Source organism: Eptatretus burgeri, chromosome 6 (assembly GCF_056783735.1).
Source record: "Eptatretus burgeri isolate ZD-2024b chromosome 6, Ebu_testis_v1, whole genome shotgun sequence".
NCBI lineage: Eukaryota > Metazoa > Chordata > Myxini > Myxiniformes > Myxinidae > Eptatretus > Eptatretus burgeri.
In genome coordinates this window covers 274,877-295,143 of record NC_140966.1, presented here as the reverse complement: position 1 = coordinate 295,143, position 20,267 = coordinate 274,877, and the positions used below count along the sequence as shown (strand labels likewise).

Here is a 20,267-nt window from a genome sequence, read left to right as displayed (position 1 = left end):
TGATCCTCTGGCCTCCAGAGCTGTCCATTACATACAAACAAACATACGGACAGACGGTAAAACTGAGAATAAGGGTCGTCTTGCGACCACCCAAAACTCCCTACCACCAAAACACTTGGGTAGGGAATCAAACTTGGACTATGCAGCTGAAAAGCTAGCACATTATCTCTGAGCTGTCTTTATGACGACTACGACTACGACTATGACTACTAGTACTACTACTACTACTACTACTACTACTACTACTACTACTACTACTACTACTTGGAAAAATTAATATGTAAATATTAGCAACGGCCTATCAATACAAGGGGCAATCAATTTATTATGTTTGCAGTGAGTGTTTGGACTAGTGCTTAAGTAGTGCAAATGCAGGAAGAGAAAGCAGCTTGGATGAGTCGCAGAGGAATGCATTTCTATCGTTATAATGCATTAATTATGTCATGTAGATGACAAGGTGTAGGAACCCCTCTTTTGTGATATGTATATTCTCTCCTCCTATCTCTATCTCTCCCCCCCCTCATCTCTCTTCACCCTACCCCCCCACCCCCACCTCACCTATCTCACTCTCCAACACAATTCCTCCCTCTCAGAAGCCCAGCCAACGAAATGCAAACATTAATCATGTGTAGAGACAGAGTTGTGGCACCATGGAAAAGCTCATCTTGCCCGTCCTGGTGCGCCAGAGGATTAACCACATGGTTTCCAGCACTGCTATCATCCTCCCACCAGGAATGTGTCAGTCCTTCCATATTTCCTTCATATGTATGCTCGCTGTTAATTCCTTCTTTTGTTATTTCCTTGTGAGATTAATTAAATATGTACAGTTTCTGCCGTTTCTCAGATGTATGTTAAGCCGTCTGCCAGCATTAGTTGGTGGATGTTGAAGATCCCACAGTGTACTTTACGAAGAGTAGGTGAGTAATTGCCTGCACTATGGCCAAATTTTTTTTCCAAAATTCTTGCCCTGCCCTCACATTCCCCCTGTACCAAGGGAATGGAGTGAAAAGGGTCAACCCACAAGTTGGTCGCTACACCTCTTAAATGGGTATGCAGATTAGTAGTAGTAGTTGTTGTAATAGTAATAGTATTTCCTTGCCATTCCCAGACCTTTATTCATTTCTTACAGATCCGTGGCCATTGTGCGGAGGTAGTTCTAATCACAATTTTGAATTGTTAAGTGTATGTTCTGTTTCTCTTCCAATATGACCCATTGGATTTACAAAAAATTTGCTGAATATAGCCAACATGTCTTTAATCCCGATGTGGAGTTGCATCCGATTCACATCCAAAGATCGACCACTGCTTTGGATTGTGATTGAAGGAACGGTCTTAATTAAATAACTGGATGCTAAATGGCAAAGTGCTAAGACAGGTATGTTTCCTATGAAAAAATATGCTCAGATAATCTTTTCCTTGGCACTATAAAATCGCTCTCCTCATATTTCTCTTCAACGATGCCAAATTTCATTCTCATTTCACCAAATGCATGATTCTTCTGAATCGATGACACCCCACTAGGTCTTTCTTTCACATAAGTGAAAGCAGGAAGCACATTTGATTGCTGTCATTCCCCAAGTCTTCATTTGGTGCTACCTGCTCACACCAAACATTATAAAAGTACTTCTTATTCTTCTACTGGATTATAGTAAAATTGCTAGCCCTGAACCACCTTATGTTTATCGTCCTGTGAGATAGGATCAAGCTTCCCCGATCATTCATGATAATTACATGTTTTTATACACTTTACAAACTAACAATGTTAATTAATTAACTTTATTATGTTAATAGGAAATACTACTGATTAATTAATTTTTTGCTTTGTTTATTGAAATGAAACAAACTTTTTCTGAGCCGATTGCTTGATTTCCAAGTAAATCTCCGAGTTTATTGTTCTGCCATGCATTTTATTTTAAATCTTTTTTAATTCAAATATTCAATATTACTCAGGTTGTTTGAAAACAGGCAGGACTTGATATCAGCAGCAGTAATGAATTTCCTCACAACTTATAATTGGATGCAACTAAGGTTCCTGACTACTTGTTATCATTGGTCTGTAGATGAAAGGAACTGTTTTTACTCCCTTCTTTTGGAACATTGTGATCTTTGCTGATTTCCAGGCAGATGGTAGACAGCTAAAGGAAAATGACAGGCTGAAGAGAGCAGATAGAGCAGAAGCAAGAGCAACAGCACAGGATTTAAGTATATGGGCACTGATGCCGTGTGGATGTAAGCTCACACCTAGTTCCTAACACCTAGCTCGACTTCACGCTGTAGAAACCAAGGCTTTTAGGATCAATGGTATCTTCCACGATGAAGCTGAATTTTTGGGTCTCTCACTCTCTCACCAGAGGCAGGTTGGTGGTCTTTCTGTCTTCTCCTGTCTCCTCTCCAGCCATGCCTCCCCCTATCTGTCCCGCCTATATTTCCTCAAGGCACTCAAGATCCGCCAAAAAACCCCTTCCGGTGAAACTGCCAAAATCAAGAATCATTGTTCACCTTTACTCTTTCATTCCTCTTTTTTCCTGCCTCTGGAACAAACTTCCACACTCATTTCAATCCCACTCCTCCCTCCAGGTCTTCAAAACAGCTGTTCACCACTATCTCATATCTTCCCCCATCCAAAATCTTGATTTTTACTACCCCCATTAATCTCCTTCAAATTCGCTGTTCTCCTTCATGAGAGTCCCAGTGGTACCATCGTGTTTACCATGTGTGCCCCACTCCATTTCTCTCTCTTCCACAGATATCCTATTGTCTTTGTTCCCCACGATTTTGTGCTTCCCTCTCCTACCCCGTTATACCTTTCTGTGTATTAGCTATTGCACGAGCCTCGACTTGGTATACAAAAAAAAGCGAGCAAGACTTTCCCTGACCTTCTGCAGTGAGGAGAGAAAGTTCAACGTAAAGTGGGTATGAAGTAGATAAAATGTGGAGAGAAAAAAATATGTTGGGAATACCAGATTTGGAGGCAAACTCTGACTTGAGACATTCTGCCATATCTCAGAACGAAACAGTTCAAAGGTAAGTGTGCTCCCTCTGGAGCATCCTTTTAAATGTACAGCATTCTTATTATTATTGTGTTGAAATGAGTTGTATATTTTTATTGACTGGCTAAACTAATATGTAATTGTTTATATTATATTCACAGCAGCAAAATTAATTAACCCTTTACTCATCAGTTATATCCCAGGAAAAAAAAAACAGATAATACAGCAATACAATTAGAAGTCGAGCCGACTTCCTGATATAATTAATGAAGATACCAAACAAAGTAACAAAGGAGAAAGCATATTTCTTCAAATAAAGGTCAAACTATAACTTATCATAGAAGTAATTAAATAACTCTGCAGTTTGTGCACCCAAAACCACTCACTCAACATCACTTGGCATATAAGGTAATCTCCCGAATTAATGAAATTCACCTTACGGAAATTTACTATCATGCAAACGAAGAAGTACTGAGTAAAATTCATCTAATGGAAAGCAAAATTCACAACAGAAATTTGAGTCTAAAAACTTTTTTTCTCTCTTCATATGTTCTACATACACTACACAACCCAAGGGAAAAAGTATACAGTCCAGTATATGCACTTCAAGTCAACTTGCTTATTATAGGTGTCCTCAGGATAGATTTTGCAACAAATTAGTTGTACCATACATACTGTATTTGTATTGCCGTACAGATTTTCGACATTTGATATAACATTTGACTCTTGGAACCCATGCTTCACAATGTTCCAAATTTAACAACTTATGTCACCATTTGGGTTTAAATTGGAGAATGTTTGAAGTATTAACAATTCTCTATATATGGATACAAACAAATACAACATAATAGTGACCGAAGCTTTTCATGCTGCACTCTTCAGGGTAAGATCGCAGCAAGTGAAGGAGGAAGTGAAGGAGCGTGCTTCTATACGCAAGTCTCTATAAGGTAGACACTGATTGGTTCAATTCTAATGGCGTCACAGTTAATCCGAACACCCATTGGTAGACTCATCATCTTCACCTGAAGCTCCCATTGGCTGGAGTAGAGTTCATCAATGATTGATGTTTGCAACCGCATCCTGGAGAGAGAGGGTGGATGGGTTTCCCCCAAGTCCCATTCACAATTTGTTACCGTACTGACTTGAAAGTTTCGATGCTGAAAGAGACAGAGACCGTACAAATTCCTTTTGATGACATAATATTGGATCATAATCAAGGGAAGTACGGGAACAAATGGTGAATGGACCTTAGGGGAAACCCATCCCCTCTCTCTCCAGGATGCGGCTGCAAACATCAACCATTGGCGAACTCTGCTCCAGCCAATGGAAGCTCGAGGTGAAGATGATGAGTCGACCAATGGGCGTTCGGATTAAGCGTGACATCATCACGGTTGAACCAATCAGTGTCTACCTTATAGAGACTTGCGTATATAAGCACACGCCTTCATTTCCTCCTTCACTTGCTGCAATCTTACCCTGAAGAATGCAGCAAGAAAAGCTTCGGTCACTATTATGTCATGTTTGTTTGTATCCATATTGAAGTTCTGTAGTACCAAACATCTGTTTATTAATTCTCTATATCGTGAATAATTAAATAAATGCACATTAGGATCCATGAAGTAAATAATTTTAAAGTTTTGCTTTCTCACATTCTTAAGTGTTATCATCAGATGCATGGGTGTCCTAGCTATAAAATTATGTATGGATGGTTTATAAAGAGCACCCCTTCCCCCACCCCCTCGCATCCCCTTCCGCTCAATACCGGAGGGAACTTACATGGTTGGGATTTCACTCCCGAACACATACACAATATTACAGTAATAGTTAAGAGTATAAATTAATGTACAGAGTATTGTTATAGATTCTGTTGCCTTATGAAGTGTATTTGTTACATACTACAGTTAAGATTTTGTTCTGTAGAAACATATCTCCACTGATATAATGGGAATATATGGGAAAATTGGTTTTGATTTACGGAAATTCACCTCACAGAAATAATTTGCAGAACGTAATCCTTCCGTAAAGCAAGGAATTACCATATGAATGTCACAAAGGATGACAATCACAAAAAAAAACACCATACTGTGTGTCTTGCTTTAAATTTTACTGATATCAAGTTATTAGTTGGGCATTTTGGTTATGGTCATCTGAGTTACAGCAATAAAGCTTTTTATTGATTTTATATGTACATAAAAGTAAAAAGCATCAAAAGTAAACTTGGATGAGTTAAAGCACAATTAATCGTGAGAATATTTTGAAAAATTAACAACTTTGCTGATATAAAGTGTCAGTTTCAATAATTACCATTCCAGAACCACATTGGATTTGCAGACATCTCATACACTTGCAGTGATGCATTGAACACATGCTTGGAATTGAAAACAACTTTTATAGATGTGTTAATGCTGTATGAATTTCCCAGGGCATGAGCATGCTTCAGTGAGGTGTGAACATCCAGATTTCTTGGTGGATAATGCAGGTGCCACTGGAAAAATAAAATTTCACAATATTTTTTTAATACACCAATACTCAATTTCTTGAGGTTACATTTGTTTATTATTGACAAAGCTTCATATAATCTTACCTGTATAATGTAATCTGTATCTCCATTAAAGCTGGTTCGATTTTTGAATTTTTGATTGAAAAACAGGCGGTGTTTGTTTCCTTTCTCTTTCCACTTCTCTCCAGAGCTGAACTCCATTTTAGTAGAGGTGCTGATCCTTTTGGTGTAATGCTGAATGTTAAGCTTGAAAATTATGAAAATAGAAATGTATCAAAAGCAACATAGTCAAGCCAAATCTTAATCTAAAACTTTTTTTTATATGTCTGCATATTAAAGTTAAAACATGTTTGAAATGAAGAGCAATCAAAATGTTAAGAAACCACGTTTCTGAACGAAAATTATTCGACCTTGAATTATAGAACAATGAATACCAGCATCCAGGATTATGCACTGACTACATTTTAATTTGTATTCATGACATTGCAATGTACATTTGAAAATAATTCCAGTGGACTTGCAATTTGTTTTACAATATCATCATAATTGTGTGGATTATGCTGTCTGAAAAGATTGCTTAAATTTGTAAAGTTGCAAAGTGATTAATCAATGACAGAGATGTAAGATTTTAACAATTGCTAAAAAGCAATAAAGCAATAGACCTGGGAGCACAAAAGTGGGCAGGCACCAATTTTAAAGAATTCTGTAAAAGTTAAACAAATTTATCTCAATACATTGATAAATTTGTTTACCTTTGCAAACAATCACATAAATGCTTTCTTCAATATTTTAACATTTTGTTTTGGAATGCTATTTATAACTACAGGATCTCATGTGCAAGATAAATAATTAGAATAAGCCTCTCCTCCTCCTTCATATGCAGCACAAGGCTGCGGGTAAAATCATCGGCTGAGGACGCGGCTCTGCCGTGATGCAATGCCCCTATTGCCAGTACACACTGGTACTCATTTCGCTGATCTCGGAATGATGACAAGCTGAGTCAACCCAACCTCGAAAGGATGACAGGCAGAGTTAATTCTGTTGAAAATGTGCTGTATATTTGAGCATTTTGAAGCAAAAATTTTTCACTCAGCTGCTTTTCATTTTCTTTTTAACATGCACCAACACCAATCAGATTCTCAGTACTTTTCAATTATTCTTATTCTGCCACATTTTAGTTGCATACGCATGATTTATTGGGAGGTTTTGGAGGATTGATCTATGTCAGATAGAGAAATGAAGGAGATAGTGGGAGGTTGAACTTGAAATAGCAGCCAAATCAAGCAGTTACATTGTATAAATTCAGGAATTATTATTTAGTTAAACAATACAGTTATTATCAACAAATGCAATTTCATTTCTGGGTCCCTTCTGGAATTCTGATCCATGGGAAAATGTACCAGTTCCCACCTCACTCCAAATGTCTTGAAGACAAGGTGAGGATGACCTCTTTACAAATCGTTCTCAGTTATATACACTTCCACCAGATCTAATTGCACTCTGACTCATCTTCACAAAAGCTGCTCAAATTTCATTCCAACAAAACCTAGCTCAAAGAAATACTAACCAAAAAGCATTGTAGAGTCAGTCTTCAAAGGGCAGCAGTACACCTGCCAGGACTTCTTCCTGCATTTTTATTTTTGTATATATTGTCATGGCTCATGGAAAAGCGAGAGCATAAGTGAATGGAACAAAATGGAAAGGGGGAATACATCAACAGCAAAATGGAGGTGAGAGAGTGAAATCAAAGTGAGGGGGAGTAGGACACATTGGTGAAGAAGCTACAAACATGCTGAACACACAGAAAGAAGGGGAAAGCATGGATGAAACAGAAAAGGAACAAATGAACTGACAACTAACAAACAAAACGAGGCTATGGAGAGGAGAGGAGGGATCACAATAACCTGGAAAAGGGGGAGTGCTTGGGAATGGGGTCATTTGGGATAAAAGTGGGCACGATTATAGATGGGGGATGACTTGAGGTTGTGGTGAACAGCTGTCTTGAAGCCCTGGAGGGAAAAATGGGACTGAACAGACTGGAGAAGTTGGTTCCACAGGTGAGAGAAAAGAGGAAAAATTGAGTGGAGGTGAGTATTGAGCCTGGATTTTGGAAGTTTAACAAGAAGAGGCTTACTTGCAGACGATGTGCAGCTGGTAGAAACCTGGGAGGGAAAGAGCCAAGAGAGGGCCGAGGATGCAGGACCAAAAAGGAGGTGTTAGAATACAGGGGCTACCAACCTGTCTGCAATGCGACAGTAACAGGCCGAAACACTCAGCTTTGTCACCAGATCCCAGAGCATTCAATGGTATGAAGAAAGGCAAGGTGCGAGAGGTGCCAGCCTAAAAGGGAGAGCAGTACTCCATCGAGTTGGGGATGAAGGCCTTGCAGATTGTCAAAAGTTCAGATTGACAAAGGAAAGATCTATTATGACTGAGGATGCCCAGTTGATGGCTGGCTTTGGAGACCATCTTGGAAAAATGGTCTGCCCCAATAAATATCATGGCTGATCGTGAGTCCTCAAAATATGAGTGACTCAACCTCTTCAAGTGGTTTCTTTAGGAAGTAGATGGGAGGGTTTGTCAGACAGTCCTTTCAGAGAGACAGGGTGAGTGAGTGTGTGGGATTTTCTGGGTTGAAAAACATATTCCAAGTGTTGGACCAGCTCCTGATTCAATTAAGGACTGCCGAGAGGAAAGTGGCTGCTACCTGCCTGTCTGAAAGATAAGAGATGCTGCAGCAGAGGATAGAATCATCAGCAAAGAGATATACAAAATTTTCCAGGTAATTAGAAAGATCAATGATGAAGATGAGGAACAAGACTGGGCCCAAAAGACTGTGTTGGGGGTACTGCAACCTTGACTGTGAGAGGGGATGAGAGGATCCCATTAAGAACTACTGTACATGGTGACTGCAGGAGTGGAGGGTGGAATGAGAGGAGGTGGCCAATGATGTCATAAACAGATAATTTTGAGATCACAGTGGGGTGCCAGACTGCATAAAATGCTCGAGATATGTCAAGAGAGACAGCCCTGATTTAATGTCTGACATTGATGGCTTCCATCCATTGTTGGAAGAGTAGAAGCAACATGTCCAGGATATAATGAGTGGGTCTGAAACCAAACTGATGATCTGAGATCAGGCCATTGTAGAAAAGTAAGGATTTGTTGTCAAATGCAATGCTTGTAATTGGAAGCAGGCCCATGGGCCTGTGGTTGAGAGGATCCGTTTTAGCACCATGTTTGTGTATTGCAATAATGTTGACTAACTTCCAAGCAGACAGAAATTTACCCAGAGAGAATAATTGAGAGAACAGAGCAGAAAGAGGATGAGCAAGAGCAGCAGAGCAGGTTTTTAGGACACATGCACTGATGTTGTCTGGGCCTGTTGCAGAATCAGAGTCGACGTTTTCCAGAAACCTCTCCACCTTCTCGGGTGTGCATAACACAGGACCCATGGAGCAGTTGGGTATGAGAGGGTAGAGTGGGTATCGGGCGAGAGTGAGGAGTTGGGTACACAATATCTGGAAGAATACACAGAATTGAGGTATTCGGCCTCTTCACGAGCAGTCAGCTGTGCTGCCATTTCAAGTGAGGGAAAGGATGGAGGGGGAGCATATAACAGAGACAGACATATTTAACAAAGCACCATTTGACAAAGACATATTTGACAGTGACAAAGCACCACCACATATTTGAAGAACTAGGAGACAGGTTTGAGAGTTCAGCCTTGAGGTTCACCAGATGTCGTTTTCTGGCTTTCCTGAGAGTGGACACACACTTGTTCCAGACATTGTGAAATTATCTGAGGTTGCTGTCAGTCAGATTTGCCTTCCAGGAAGAGAAAGCTAGTTGTTTGAAGGCAACTGCCTCGCCAAAGGATGCTGTGTGCCAGGGGCGAAAGAATGAGTATGATAACTGCAGACAAGATGGTATAAATATGCACATAAGGTAAAGCAAGTTTGTGTGAAAGGATTCCCAGGAAGTATTTATATCAGGAGAGGTGGAAATGAAGGACCAGTCTTGAATGATCAGACAGCCTGCAGTCGGCAGTATTGAGGCAGCTCCCTGACAATAGCCAAAGAGATGTTGAATCTCACAATCACAGTGTCAGATTAACCATTTGGAGCAGGAGAGGAACAGGAGACATTAGTCGGAAATTCATCATTATGAAGTCACAAATGGAGGACATGCCACCGAGAGAAATCCAGGTCAGAAAGTATACTGATTTGGTGAGGCCCATGGAGTCACAGAAGTCCTCAACTGCAATGCCAAGGCTAGTTGAAGAGGTACCAACACCCAGCCAAATGGCATGGTAACAGTTGAAATCCCCACATATGAGGAAGAAAGATTTAGGGTGGGTGGTTATAAGATAGTCCTTGTTGGCAGAGAGGAGATGTAAATGGAAGTATTGCTGTTAGAAGGGTGGTACAGCCCACAGACAAGCAAGAGGTGTTAATTTGCAAATGGAAAAGTGCAACCAAAGGTACTCCTGGCGGTTAGGAGAGCGAAGGGTAGTACACAGACAGTGGGAAATGACGCTCTTGACATAAACTGCAACTCCATCACTGAAGTAGTATTCTGATTATGCACCCATTCAACCGGAAAAGACAATCTTCGGGAAGAGGCACAGAGGAATTTGGGGATATCCTGTTGGAGGAAGGATTCTGTTTGGCCAATAATATCGGGTTTATCAGGGGCAGCTTGGATTGAGAGATCTGTCAAATTTGAATGAAGATCTTGGATGTTTGAGGTCAATAGAGTTGGGGATGGGGGAGGAGGTGCAGTTGGCACGAGTAGGAAAGAGGGGAGGAGTTGAGGGAGCATGGAGAGGGGGAGGGGTGGATGTGGAATGGGGCATAAGGTGAGCCTGGAGGGGGTGGGATGCTGGAGAAGCAGAGAGGAGGTGGGACATTGGAGAAGCAGAGAGGGTGTGGGACGAATCACAGCAGTGTCCTTATAGCACAAAATCTACAGCGCAAAATATGCGAACAACATTTTTAATGACACAATGAAGCATTTAAAATTGATAAAGTTATCCATTGGGTTGTAATCACACAAACTCTGCAGTACATTTACCCCTGACATAATGATGTATTGTGTCTTAACAAATGAAAGATTTGCAACAGTTCGTAATATACAAGAAAAACTTTGCATATATGGGTATATTTATATTTCTTTCTTTCTTAAAAAAATTTGATTGGTATTCACCTTGAATTATTGTAGTTTATTAAATAAATTTTGCTTGGGGGGGGGGGGGCTGATAAAGCCTGACAATCAGTGAGTATTTCTTGACTTTTCATTCTACCAGCGTGCATACGACGTGTCTCCAAAGTGTGGTATTATTTTTCTAAAACTCTTATAAAATGTTTCTTTCCTGAATAAATTGGCATGACAGCAAAATTTTAAAAAGAAGTGAAACTCTATTGTGATGATGATTGTGATGTACCGTATTACATTCAATCATAATTGAAAGTGAGGATTCGATATTTTAACATCTTTTACTCAACAACTGTTTTTTCCTCTACATTTGCGAGGCTCATGGAAGAGCAGGGTTAAGTTGACAGTAGCGTAGCGGGTTTCTTTCGTGCATTATTTTACCTTGTGGGAGATGTCTTGCTTTTGACTGCAATAGAAGTTGTGTTTCAATAGCAGATTCGGTGGCTGACTCAACAGACCTAGTTTCAACTTTTCCTCCATCTGACACTCATGTGGAAGATTTTTTGCTTCTCCTTAATAAATAAATAAAAATACAATTTAGTGTAAAAGAGTGAGCAACACAATAAATTGTTGAATTTTTTTTCAGTGTTATTGACATGTTATATAAAATTTGCTTACCAAATAATCCATACTTGATTCTGAGACCAGAAGTCCAAAGTTGTCGGTGTTGCTGTAAATATCCTTTGGTCTCCGTGCCAAAAACATTTGGCACATTGATGTTCATCTCACCAGAGTAATGTTCAGTATTACTTGGAGAACGTCGTGCCCGACTTCCTGTTTTTTTGTCTTGCTGAAGTTTAACTGCCAGATAAGAGAGGGACATGTGCATTAAATAACATCTCCTGCTAAGACTCTGCCCGAACTCAACCCTCAACTCTTTTTATTATGTGAGTTGTCGCCTACCTTTCCTACTGCACCCTTTGTCACCTATTCTCACTTTCCCAAAATCTCACCTTGCCCATGCTCCATTTTCAGTACAATGTCAAATCTTCCTTCGGCTACACAATGCCCACTGCTATGTCAAAAGTGGGTATTGTTGCTCACCCACCTTTCAGAGAAGCTGGTTCATCGAATATGTTCTCTAGGGAGCTCACGATGACCAGGCGCTTTCCTGGTATGTGGGTATAATTGGCCAAAAGCATTAATGGAGGTGACTTGGGGCTGAACTGTAACTTGGCAAGGCACTTCAATCTCGTGTACTCATCTTTGATAGTTGACAGGATAACTCCCTATGTTAAACAAAAACAATTTATGTCATATTAGCAAGGCAATATAACTGTTCATTCAAAGAAAATCAATTCGTTTCCATGCAGAGATTGAAGCTCATGAAAGAGCAAGATGAGAAAGGGGAAAAGGTCAACAATTAGTTATTATAAGGAGGAAGGGCCAGTTTGAAAAATGACATAGAGACAGAAAATATCAGTGAAAAGATTAGGCAGCTGGCAGAAAAAATGGGGGCAGGATTAATAACAAAATGTAAGATGATGGGCAGGTAAGGTTGAAAGAATGAGATGGTGATAACATCAGATGGCTGCTATTTTAAAGGAGTGGAAAAAAGAGAAGAAGAGGATAAACTCATTCCATAGACAAAATAAGATATGGTGGGGGGCGAGGGGGATGACAAAGGATTGTAGGTGAGCATAGAAAATAGACCTAAGGAGGATAACAAAGAGGAGTGGGTTACTGGGTAAATGTGTGTGACCAGTGGCACTTGAATGGAATAAAGACAAAAAGGGGGAGGGGGAAAGTTCATTTGCGGGAGGGGGAAAGTTCATGAAAATATTAAAGTGCTCTGCCTCAGCCTCCTGCTTAGACATCAATGAGTCCTAGGACCGGAGACTCCACTACTTCCAGGTAAAATATATGATAAGGAACTTCAGTCCATAAACAGTTGGAATACTATATAATACAGTGGGTATAAACACCATGCACTCTGTTAAAACTGGGAAAGCCTAAGAAAAGACCTCTCAACAAATCATTTCAAGGCTGTGTCTGACCCTGTAGGCTGGTATGAAGCTATTACAAGTATTAAGAGATACTGCAATGAATAGTTTAATGAAGGAGATGAAAAATCTAGACATGAGCTTGAGGTTGCTTCTTGAAGTAGACTGAAGGGTTTGCCCATCAATATTTGTTCAATGATTGAAGTGAGGATGTTGGACAGAAGGTTACATTGCTGGACATGTTCTAGTTCCTTATTTTTAACCAGGTCAACAGACAAATATGGAGCAGTGGACTTCCTGTCACATTGTACGACAACTGCATGCATCAGGCAGAATCAGCCACAAAGTGGCACAAAATATTTTGCAAGGTAGCAGAGAGGGTAGGTATCATATTGGAGAAAATATATATATATATATATATATATATATATATATATATATATATATATATATATATACATACATACATATATATATATACATATATACATATATATATATACATATATATATAAATATATACATACATATATATATGTATGTATATAAGCCTGGTGTTGGCGCAGTGGTTCGGGCAGCGGCTTGGGATCCAAAAGGTCCTGAGTTCAAACCCCGTTGAGCCACTGAATTAATACACCAGGGGGTTGACTCAGCCTGTCATCCTTCCGAGGTCGGCGAAATGAGTACCAGTATACTGGGCCGGTGTATACCCTGGTTAAAATAGGTGTACCATATCCCTGTGTCCTAAGAGGCGACCAGGGTTGCGTCAGGAAGGGCATCCGGCGTAAAACATGTGCCAAATCTCTATGCGGATCATACGGATGATCCGCTGTGGCGACCCCTAACGGGAGCAGCTGAAAGAAGAAGAAGAAGAAATATATATATATATATATATATATATATATATATATATATATATATATATATATATATATATGTATATATACACATCAGGTCAGGTATGGGAGCATGTGCCAGAACAGCACGTCGCTGCGTCCACTTTCCGCCGGTACTCCAGGGGCCTCCGTCTGGCCATCCCCCAGGCAGATGCCAGGCCCATCCCCATCTCCTTGAGATGATGGTCAACCTGTTGCAACCATGAGGCATGTGGTCGACCCACTGACCTCCTCCACTCATGAGACTCCCTCGCTGAGAGAATCTGGTGAGCAGGATCAGCGTCAGGAAAACGAGCCACATGTCCATACAGCCGCAACTGACGCTCATGGACTATGCAGGTAACAAATCTCATCCGAGTCTCTCTCAGCAACCGCTCGTTGGACACAAAATCCGACCAGCGATAGCCAAGGATTCTCCGAAGAGACCTGGTACCAAAGGAATTAAGTCTCCGTCTCAGATCCTTGGTCAGAGTCCAGGTCTCGCACCCATAGAGCAAGACTGGAAGTACCAAGGACATGAAGACTCGGACTTTCGTCCTCCCGCACAGGTACCGGCAGCGTCACACCCCATGATCCAGTGAATCCATGACTCCCCAGGCCCGACCCAGACGTCTATTGACCTCTGACTCGCAGCCAGCAGAGACATGAATATCACTGCCAAGGTAAGTGAATCTCTCCACGACCTCAACATCCTCACCACAAACAGACACAGACAGGACAGCAGCATCCAAGATGTCACCGAAAGCCTGGATCTTAGTTTTGACCCAAGAAACCCATAATCCCAACGGCTCCAACTCCTCATTCAGCACCTCGAGGGCCCCCAAGAGGATGTCTAAAGTCTCCGCAAAGATGACTGCATCATCTGCAAAGTCAAGGTCCGAGATCTTGACATTCCCAAATGACGCACCGCAACTTGATCTCTCCGACATCCTCCCTAGAATCCAGTCCATACAAGTGCTGAAAAGTGTGGGGGCAAGTACACATCCCTGACGAACTCCAGTAACAACTGGAAATAAGTCAGAGATGGTACCACCACACTTCACAGCACTCTCAGTACCAGAGTAGAGTTCAGACATCAGATCGATCAGTTTTGGTGGCACCCCACGAAGACCAAGAATCCTCCAGAGGACATCCCGATTCACTGAATCGAACGCTTTACAGAGATCAACATAGGCTGCAAGCAGCCCCTGCCGAAACTCTCGTCTGCGTTCGGTGAGGACACGAAGTGCAAGGATACGGTCAATCGTTGACCTCTTTGGTGTAAAGCCTGACTGCTCTGGACGCTGGTGCTCAAGCAGATGGTGGCGAACCCTATCGAGAATTATCCGAGCAAAGACCTTGCCCGGCACTGAGAGCAGCGTCACACCTCGGTAGTTGTTGCAGTCTTGGCGATCACCCTTCCCTTTCCAGAGGGGGACAACAAGGCCCCTCTTCCAGTCAGTTGGGATGATGCCTGTGTTCCAGGCAGAGCACAAAACTGCATGCAACGACACGAGTGCAGCATTTCCACCAGCCTTGAGAAGTTTGGCATGGATGCCACAGATCCCTGGAGCTTTGCAGTGTTTCAACTGGTTCACCGCAGCCCGTGTTTCCACAAGCGTAGGTGGACCACAGTTGATTCGAGGGTCAGCAACAGGGATTGTAACACCCTTGACGTCCAACTCGACAGTTGGGGGATCAGCCTGGTACAACCGCTCAAAGTAACCGGCCCAGCGGGCCTTCACTTCAGACTCCTCTGTCAAGAGCCTACCACTCTCTGCTCGAACTGTAGTGCTCCGAGGGATGGGCTTGGATGAACGTAATGCGGGAATTCCCCTGTAAGCGAGACGAGAATCACCTGTCCACAGGTGATGCTCTACCCCCTCACAGATTCCTCGCACATAGGCCTCCTTGTCCACCCTCAGTGCACGTACAGTTTTACGCCACAGCTCCCTGAACAGCTCAGCTCTGCCATTCAGCCTGGCCCTGCGACTCTGGTCAATGGTATCCAGTGTCCCTTGAGAGACAAAATTCTTCTTTGCCCTGCGGTGAGCTCCAAGGCATCCACCGGCAACATCAAGGACGGTGGTCTTGAAGGCGCTCCACAACTCTTCAGGACCCCCCAAAGCACCCAGACCCCCCAAGTGTCCACTCAGCCTGTTCGCAAACTCCTCAGCTACTCTCTCATCCCTGAGCTTGGCAACATCCAGCCTCGGCTGGGATGGTACCATTCTCCAGGATTTAAGGTGCAGCTTTAGAGTTGCTACAACAAGCCTGTGGTCAGTATTGAGGAACTGAGCACTCTGGTAGACCCTGCAGTTCTGGATCATCCTCCAACGACCGTCAATGAGGACATGGTCAATCTCCTTTGCCACACCGCCAGCGTTGGAATACCAAGTCCAGCGATGAGTTTGTGGATGCTGAAACCATGAACCAGCCACCCTAAGTCCATGACTTCTTGCAAAGTCAAGGAACTTAGTGCCATTCTGGTTCATAGTTCCTGACCAATGGGGACCAACACACACCTCATAACCCTCCCTATCAGTTCCAGTCGATGCATTGAAATCCCCCAAGACTAGAAGTGTATCTCATCTGGGGCACTGATCAACCACAGACTCGAGTGTGGCGTAGAATGCATCCTTCACGGTGAGATCACTCGCCTCAGTCGGAGCATAAACAGAGACCAGGGAAATGACACCTAAGGAGTGACGAATCCTTAATCTCATAATACGCTCGTTGACCGGTGTTACCTCAATTATCATTGGGGTCAGCTTATTGGACACAGCTACAGCAACTCCTTGGATATGGTAACCATCAGAGCGACCAGACCAATAGTAGGTGTAACCACCCACCATTATCTCGCCGCAATCCGGTCTCCGAACCTCAGAGAGAGCTGCAATCCCGATGTCCAAACGCTTGAGCTCAGATGATAACAGAGACAGGTGATCATCCTCTCTTAGGGATAGGACATTCCAGGCACCCACCCGAAGGGACCGCCTCAGGTTAACCCAAGGAGACCGCCGTCTGGTGGACGACACCTCAGCACCACTCCGACACACTCTCCCACAATCTGACCCAGGGATGTTACCCCGTGGTTTCCCTTCTATCAAAGATTGGGGGTCCCGAAGGCTTTGCCCCAATCCCGTCATCCGGTGAGCTGCCCTGCGAAGGGAAGCTGCGCAGGAGGTACTCCCACGGAGTGGGTTTTCAGATTTTTTTGCGTTTTTGCGTTTTGCGGAATGAAGGGTTTTACGGTGGCCGGAGTGCAAATCCTGCCACCAACCTCCTAATAAGAAGTGACCCAACTGCAGGAGGACGTCCGCAGACACAGTTGGGCACTAGATATGGATGGCCGTTGGCTCACAAGGAGCTCCTCCGCCCTTTGACAGGTTTTGTTTTTAATCCTGCTGGGTGTCCATATCCAAACACCCTCCTCACCAGAAAACCTGGTGGGGGAGACGGTTTAGTCACCGACAACCCGACCATGGAACAGGTTAGTACAGGTTTACATGGTACCTGTAGCAGGTCACAGATCGAACCTGACCTGACAATGGTCAGGTTGTATATATATGTATGTATATATATATATATATATATATATATATATATATATATATATATATATATATATATATATATATATATATATATACATATATATATATATATATACATACATACATACATATACATATATATATATATATATATATATATATATATATACATACGTATATATAAATACATATATATACACATACATACGTATATATACACATACATACATACATACGTATATATACACATACATACATACATATATATATATATACATATATATATATATATATATATATATATATACATACATACATACATATATACATATACACATACATATATACATATACACATACATATATATATATATATATATATATATATATATATATATATATATATACATATACATATATATTAATAAGGATGGAAATATTAATTGTGGAATATAGTTTACAATATCGTTTTATAGAAAGTATTGACATTGGATGTGGTTTGTATATTGTGAGAACCATGTCTTAGAATTGTGGGTGTGAACCAGTGAAAAAAAAAAGAGGGAATTATCTGATGTTGTCACTTTATCCCTGTGGGAAATTCCATAACCTGGAAAAGATTAATTGGGAAACAAGTGTTGCATCATCAATGTTGTAGTTCTGCAAATCATGTGGGAAGTATCATCACAGCATGGTTGATATGTCAGTTATCAGAATGAACACAAAAACATTGTTGTACACACATGCTGTGATGTATATTAAAGAAAGTCCAACAGAGTGGAGTCAAGGGGAAGGTAAGTATGAATGGTGGGGTGAGATGTGGTACCAGCAGCAGAAAGAAAGAAAAATAGAGAGGGCTTCATCAAGTGAAAGTGTTTTGCGAAATCATGACATCAAAAACGAACCTTCATAAAGTATGCATCTTCATCCAACATAACCGCCAAATCTGCTGTTTTCTTTTGTGCATAATTATGAACATCACCTGAAAATAGTGCAAGCAGAGATCTCATATTAATTAGCCCCCATTGGACTTAGTCTGAAATGGTGGCTGACAGACTGGGTCTCATGCGTCTGTCTATGCATCTGTGCATACGTCCGTCCACAGCCATATCTCGGATATGGATCGACTGATTTTGTTCAAACTTTGCAAAATAATGATTGATGATACATAACGGTATACATAAGCATATCTTCTTGTTTTTTTTTCGAGAAAAGATCAAAGATAGCCAACCGACAGCCATTTTAGTTGTAAAAAAACCCCCGATGTTGAACACGTCCTCAAACATTTCTTGGACGTGCATTTTCCGATCTTGTTCAAACTTGGCACACAGATAATGAATGATGACTTACATGTCATTTTTTTTGATATCAGATCCAAGATGACCGACTGGTGACCATTTCATGACAAACATGTCCCCATTTCTTGAACATACATGGTCCGATTTTGTTCAAACTTGGAAAAAGTATAGTACATGATGGCATACACGTGCAACTCACTTTACTTTGTGATCTGATCAAAGATGGCCAAGTTGTGGCCATTTAAGTTGTAACAAACACAACATTGAACACGTCCTCAACCATTTGTCAAACATGCCTTGTTCAATCTTTGAACAATCTTTGAACAATACCAGTCTTGTTCAAACTTGACACACATATAATGAATGATGGCCTACTTATGCATGTCTTTTTTTTTTGAGATCAGATCCAAGATGGCCAACTGTTGGCCATGTTGTTACTTATGCCATTTTTTCCCAATTGTATGCAATCTTACATGTCACATGACCACTCAAGTCAGTTCCGCATCCACATAAAACCTGTAAATATGGGCAAGCCCTTCAACTCCGTACAGCAAAATTATTAAAACCATGGGGGCTATTACATTTTATGTCTTTTCTCCTTGTTCATATATGTTCTGATAGGAAAAATATAATGAAATGAAAAGTATATTCAAAATAATTTAAACAGTAAAACTCTGCAAAATATTTCAGTTCTACAAAAATAAAAACGATTCAATCATTACACTTAAATTTAACTATTTTTACCAATTTAATATTGGTCATAATTATCAAAACTTGAGAAAAGGGACAATGAAAGATTGAACAGAAATGAGCTTTCCAACTCCAACAAAGTAAAACAATATTTTAGAGGTTGAGGATATCTGTCATAAAACTACAAGTTCAAAAGCAGAATGCTTAATATCTACAAAAAAAAGAGTGGTTGGCATTAAAAAAAAAACACTATGTATTTGGCTGTAAATCTTGACAAGCCAATGAAAGGGTCAAATTGGGTTCTCAAAGTAGTTTTTTTAAAAGGTGACAATGTAGTAAATATTATAAGCAATGATAAATGCTTAAGTTTTATACCAGCACAATTATATCCAGGAAATAATTAGCTACAGACCTGTTCCAACCATTGAATGAAGAGGAGACATTGTAATATTTCCATGTCAATGTATTGTTTTTATAAGTGAACATAAGTATCTTCAGTCCATGTCCTTCATTGTGGTGGCCATTTTAGCACGTTAAGCCACCATCCCATCTCCTGATAGGCGAGAAAGTCCCTCACAAGTCAAGAAAGCAGCGACTTATTCACTAAGCTGCCATGAGCAGAGATAAAATGGAGATTTGGAATGCTGCCTCACACAGTCACGACCGAGAAAGACATCAGTGAGACTAGGAACAAAGAGCTTGGACTTTAGCTATAAGAGAAGAAGAGAGAGGTTAGGGAATGGGGCCCTTTTGGATTTCAAGAAGCAATGAAAGCCATTTCTGGGACTCTCTTTTTGTGATCTCATTGTCATGGAAGGGCTTCAGGAGTGTTCCACCATGGCCAGGAATACAACCTTCTGATCTGAGGCATATCTCAATTTGAAGCAGAACCTTCTTGAGTCAGAGCACCAAATTGGCTTGCATGGTGATTGGGTGTGCTTCATCAAGGCCTGTGCTCTGCTGAAGCAGAGCAAGAGGTCCACAGTTCTGCTATGGATATTTTTCTGAGGCTGTGATAAGAGCTGGCCACTGTGGAAAATAAAATAAAATAATAACGATAAAGTTAAAACTTACTATGCCAGGGAGATTTAATAAATAATGTTTAAATGCTTTGACAATGACATTTGTCTAATTGAATCTTGAATTTGGGCAACATCTGCAAGCCTTACCTCGTTTTCAAAACACGAGTTTCATTGACTC

The 20,267-nt window shown here is 41.1% G+C and overlaps 1 protein-coding gene across 2 annotated transcripts in view; it reads right to left on the bottom strand.

The window, feature by feature from the left end:
* The window catches only part of LOC147024109 (uncharacterized), a 282,987-nt gene extending 264,939 nt beyond the window's left edge, over nucleotides 1–18,048 (bottom strand). For both annotated transcript variants that reach the window (XR_015058872.1, XM_085883692.1), the window contains exons 1-6: nucleotides 17,985–18,048; nucleotides 11,756–11,936; nucleotides 11,326–11,508; nucleotides 11,089–11,219; nucleotides 5,575–5,736; nucleotides 5,295–5,475 (exon numbers count right to left, since the gene is read on the bottom strand). Coding sequence is in view for 1 of the 2 variants with exons in the window: in XM_085883692.1 (XP_085739818.1) it covers nucleotides 5,295–5,475; nucleotides 5,575–5,736; nucleotides 11,089–11,219; nucleotides 11,326–11,508; nucleotides 11,756–11,936; nucleotides 17,985–18,014 (868 nt within the window). In the remaining variant the exon portion in view is untranslated. The remainder of the gene's footprint in view (nucleotides 1–5,294; nucleotides 5,476–5,574; nucleotides 5,737–11,088; nucleotides 11,220–11,325; nucleotides 11,509–11,755; nucleotides 11,937–17,984) is intronic.
* Between the last annotated feature and the right edge of the window lie 2,219 nt (nucleotides 18,049–20,267).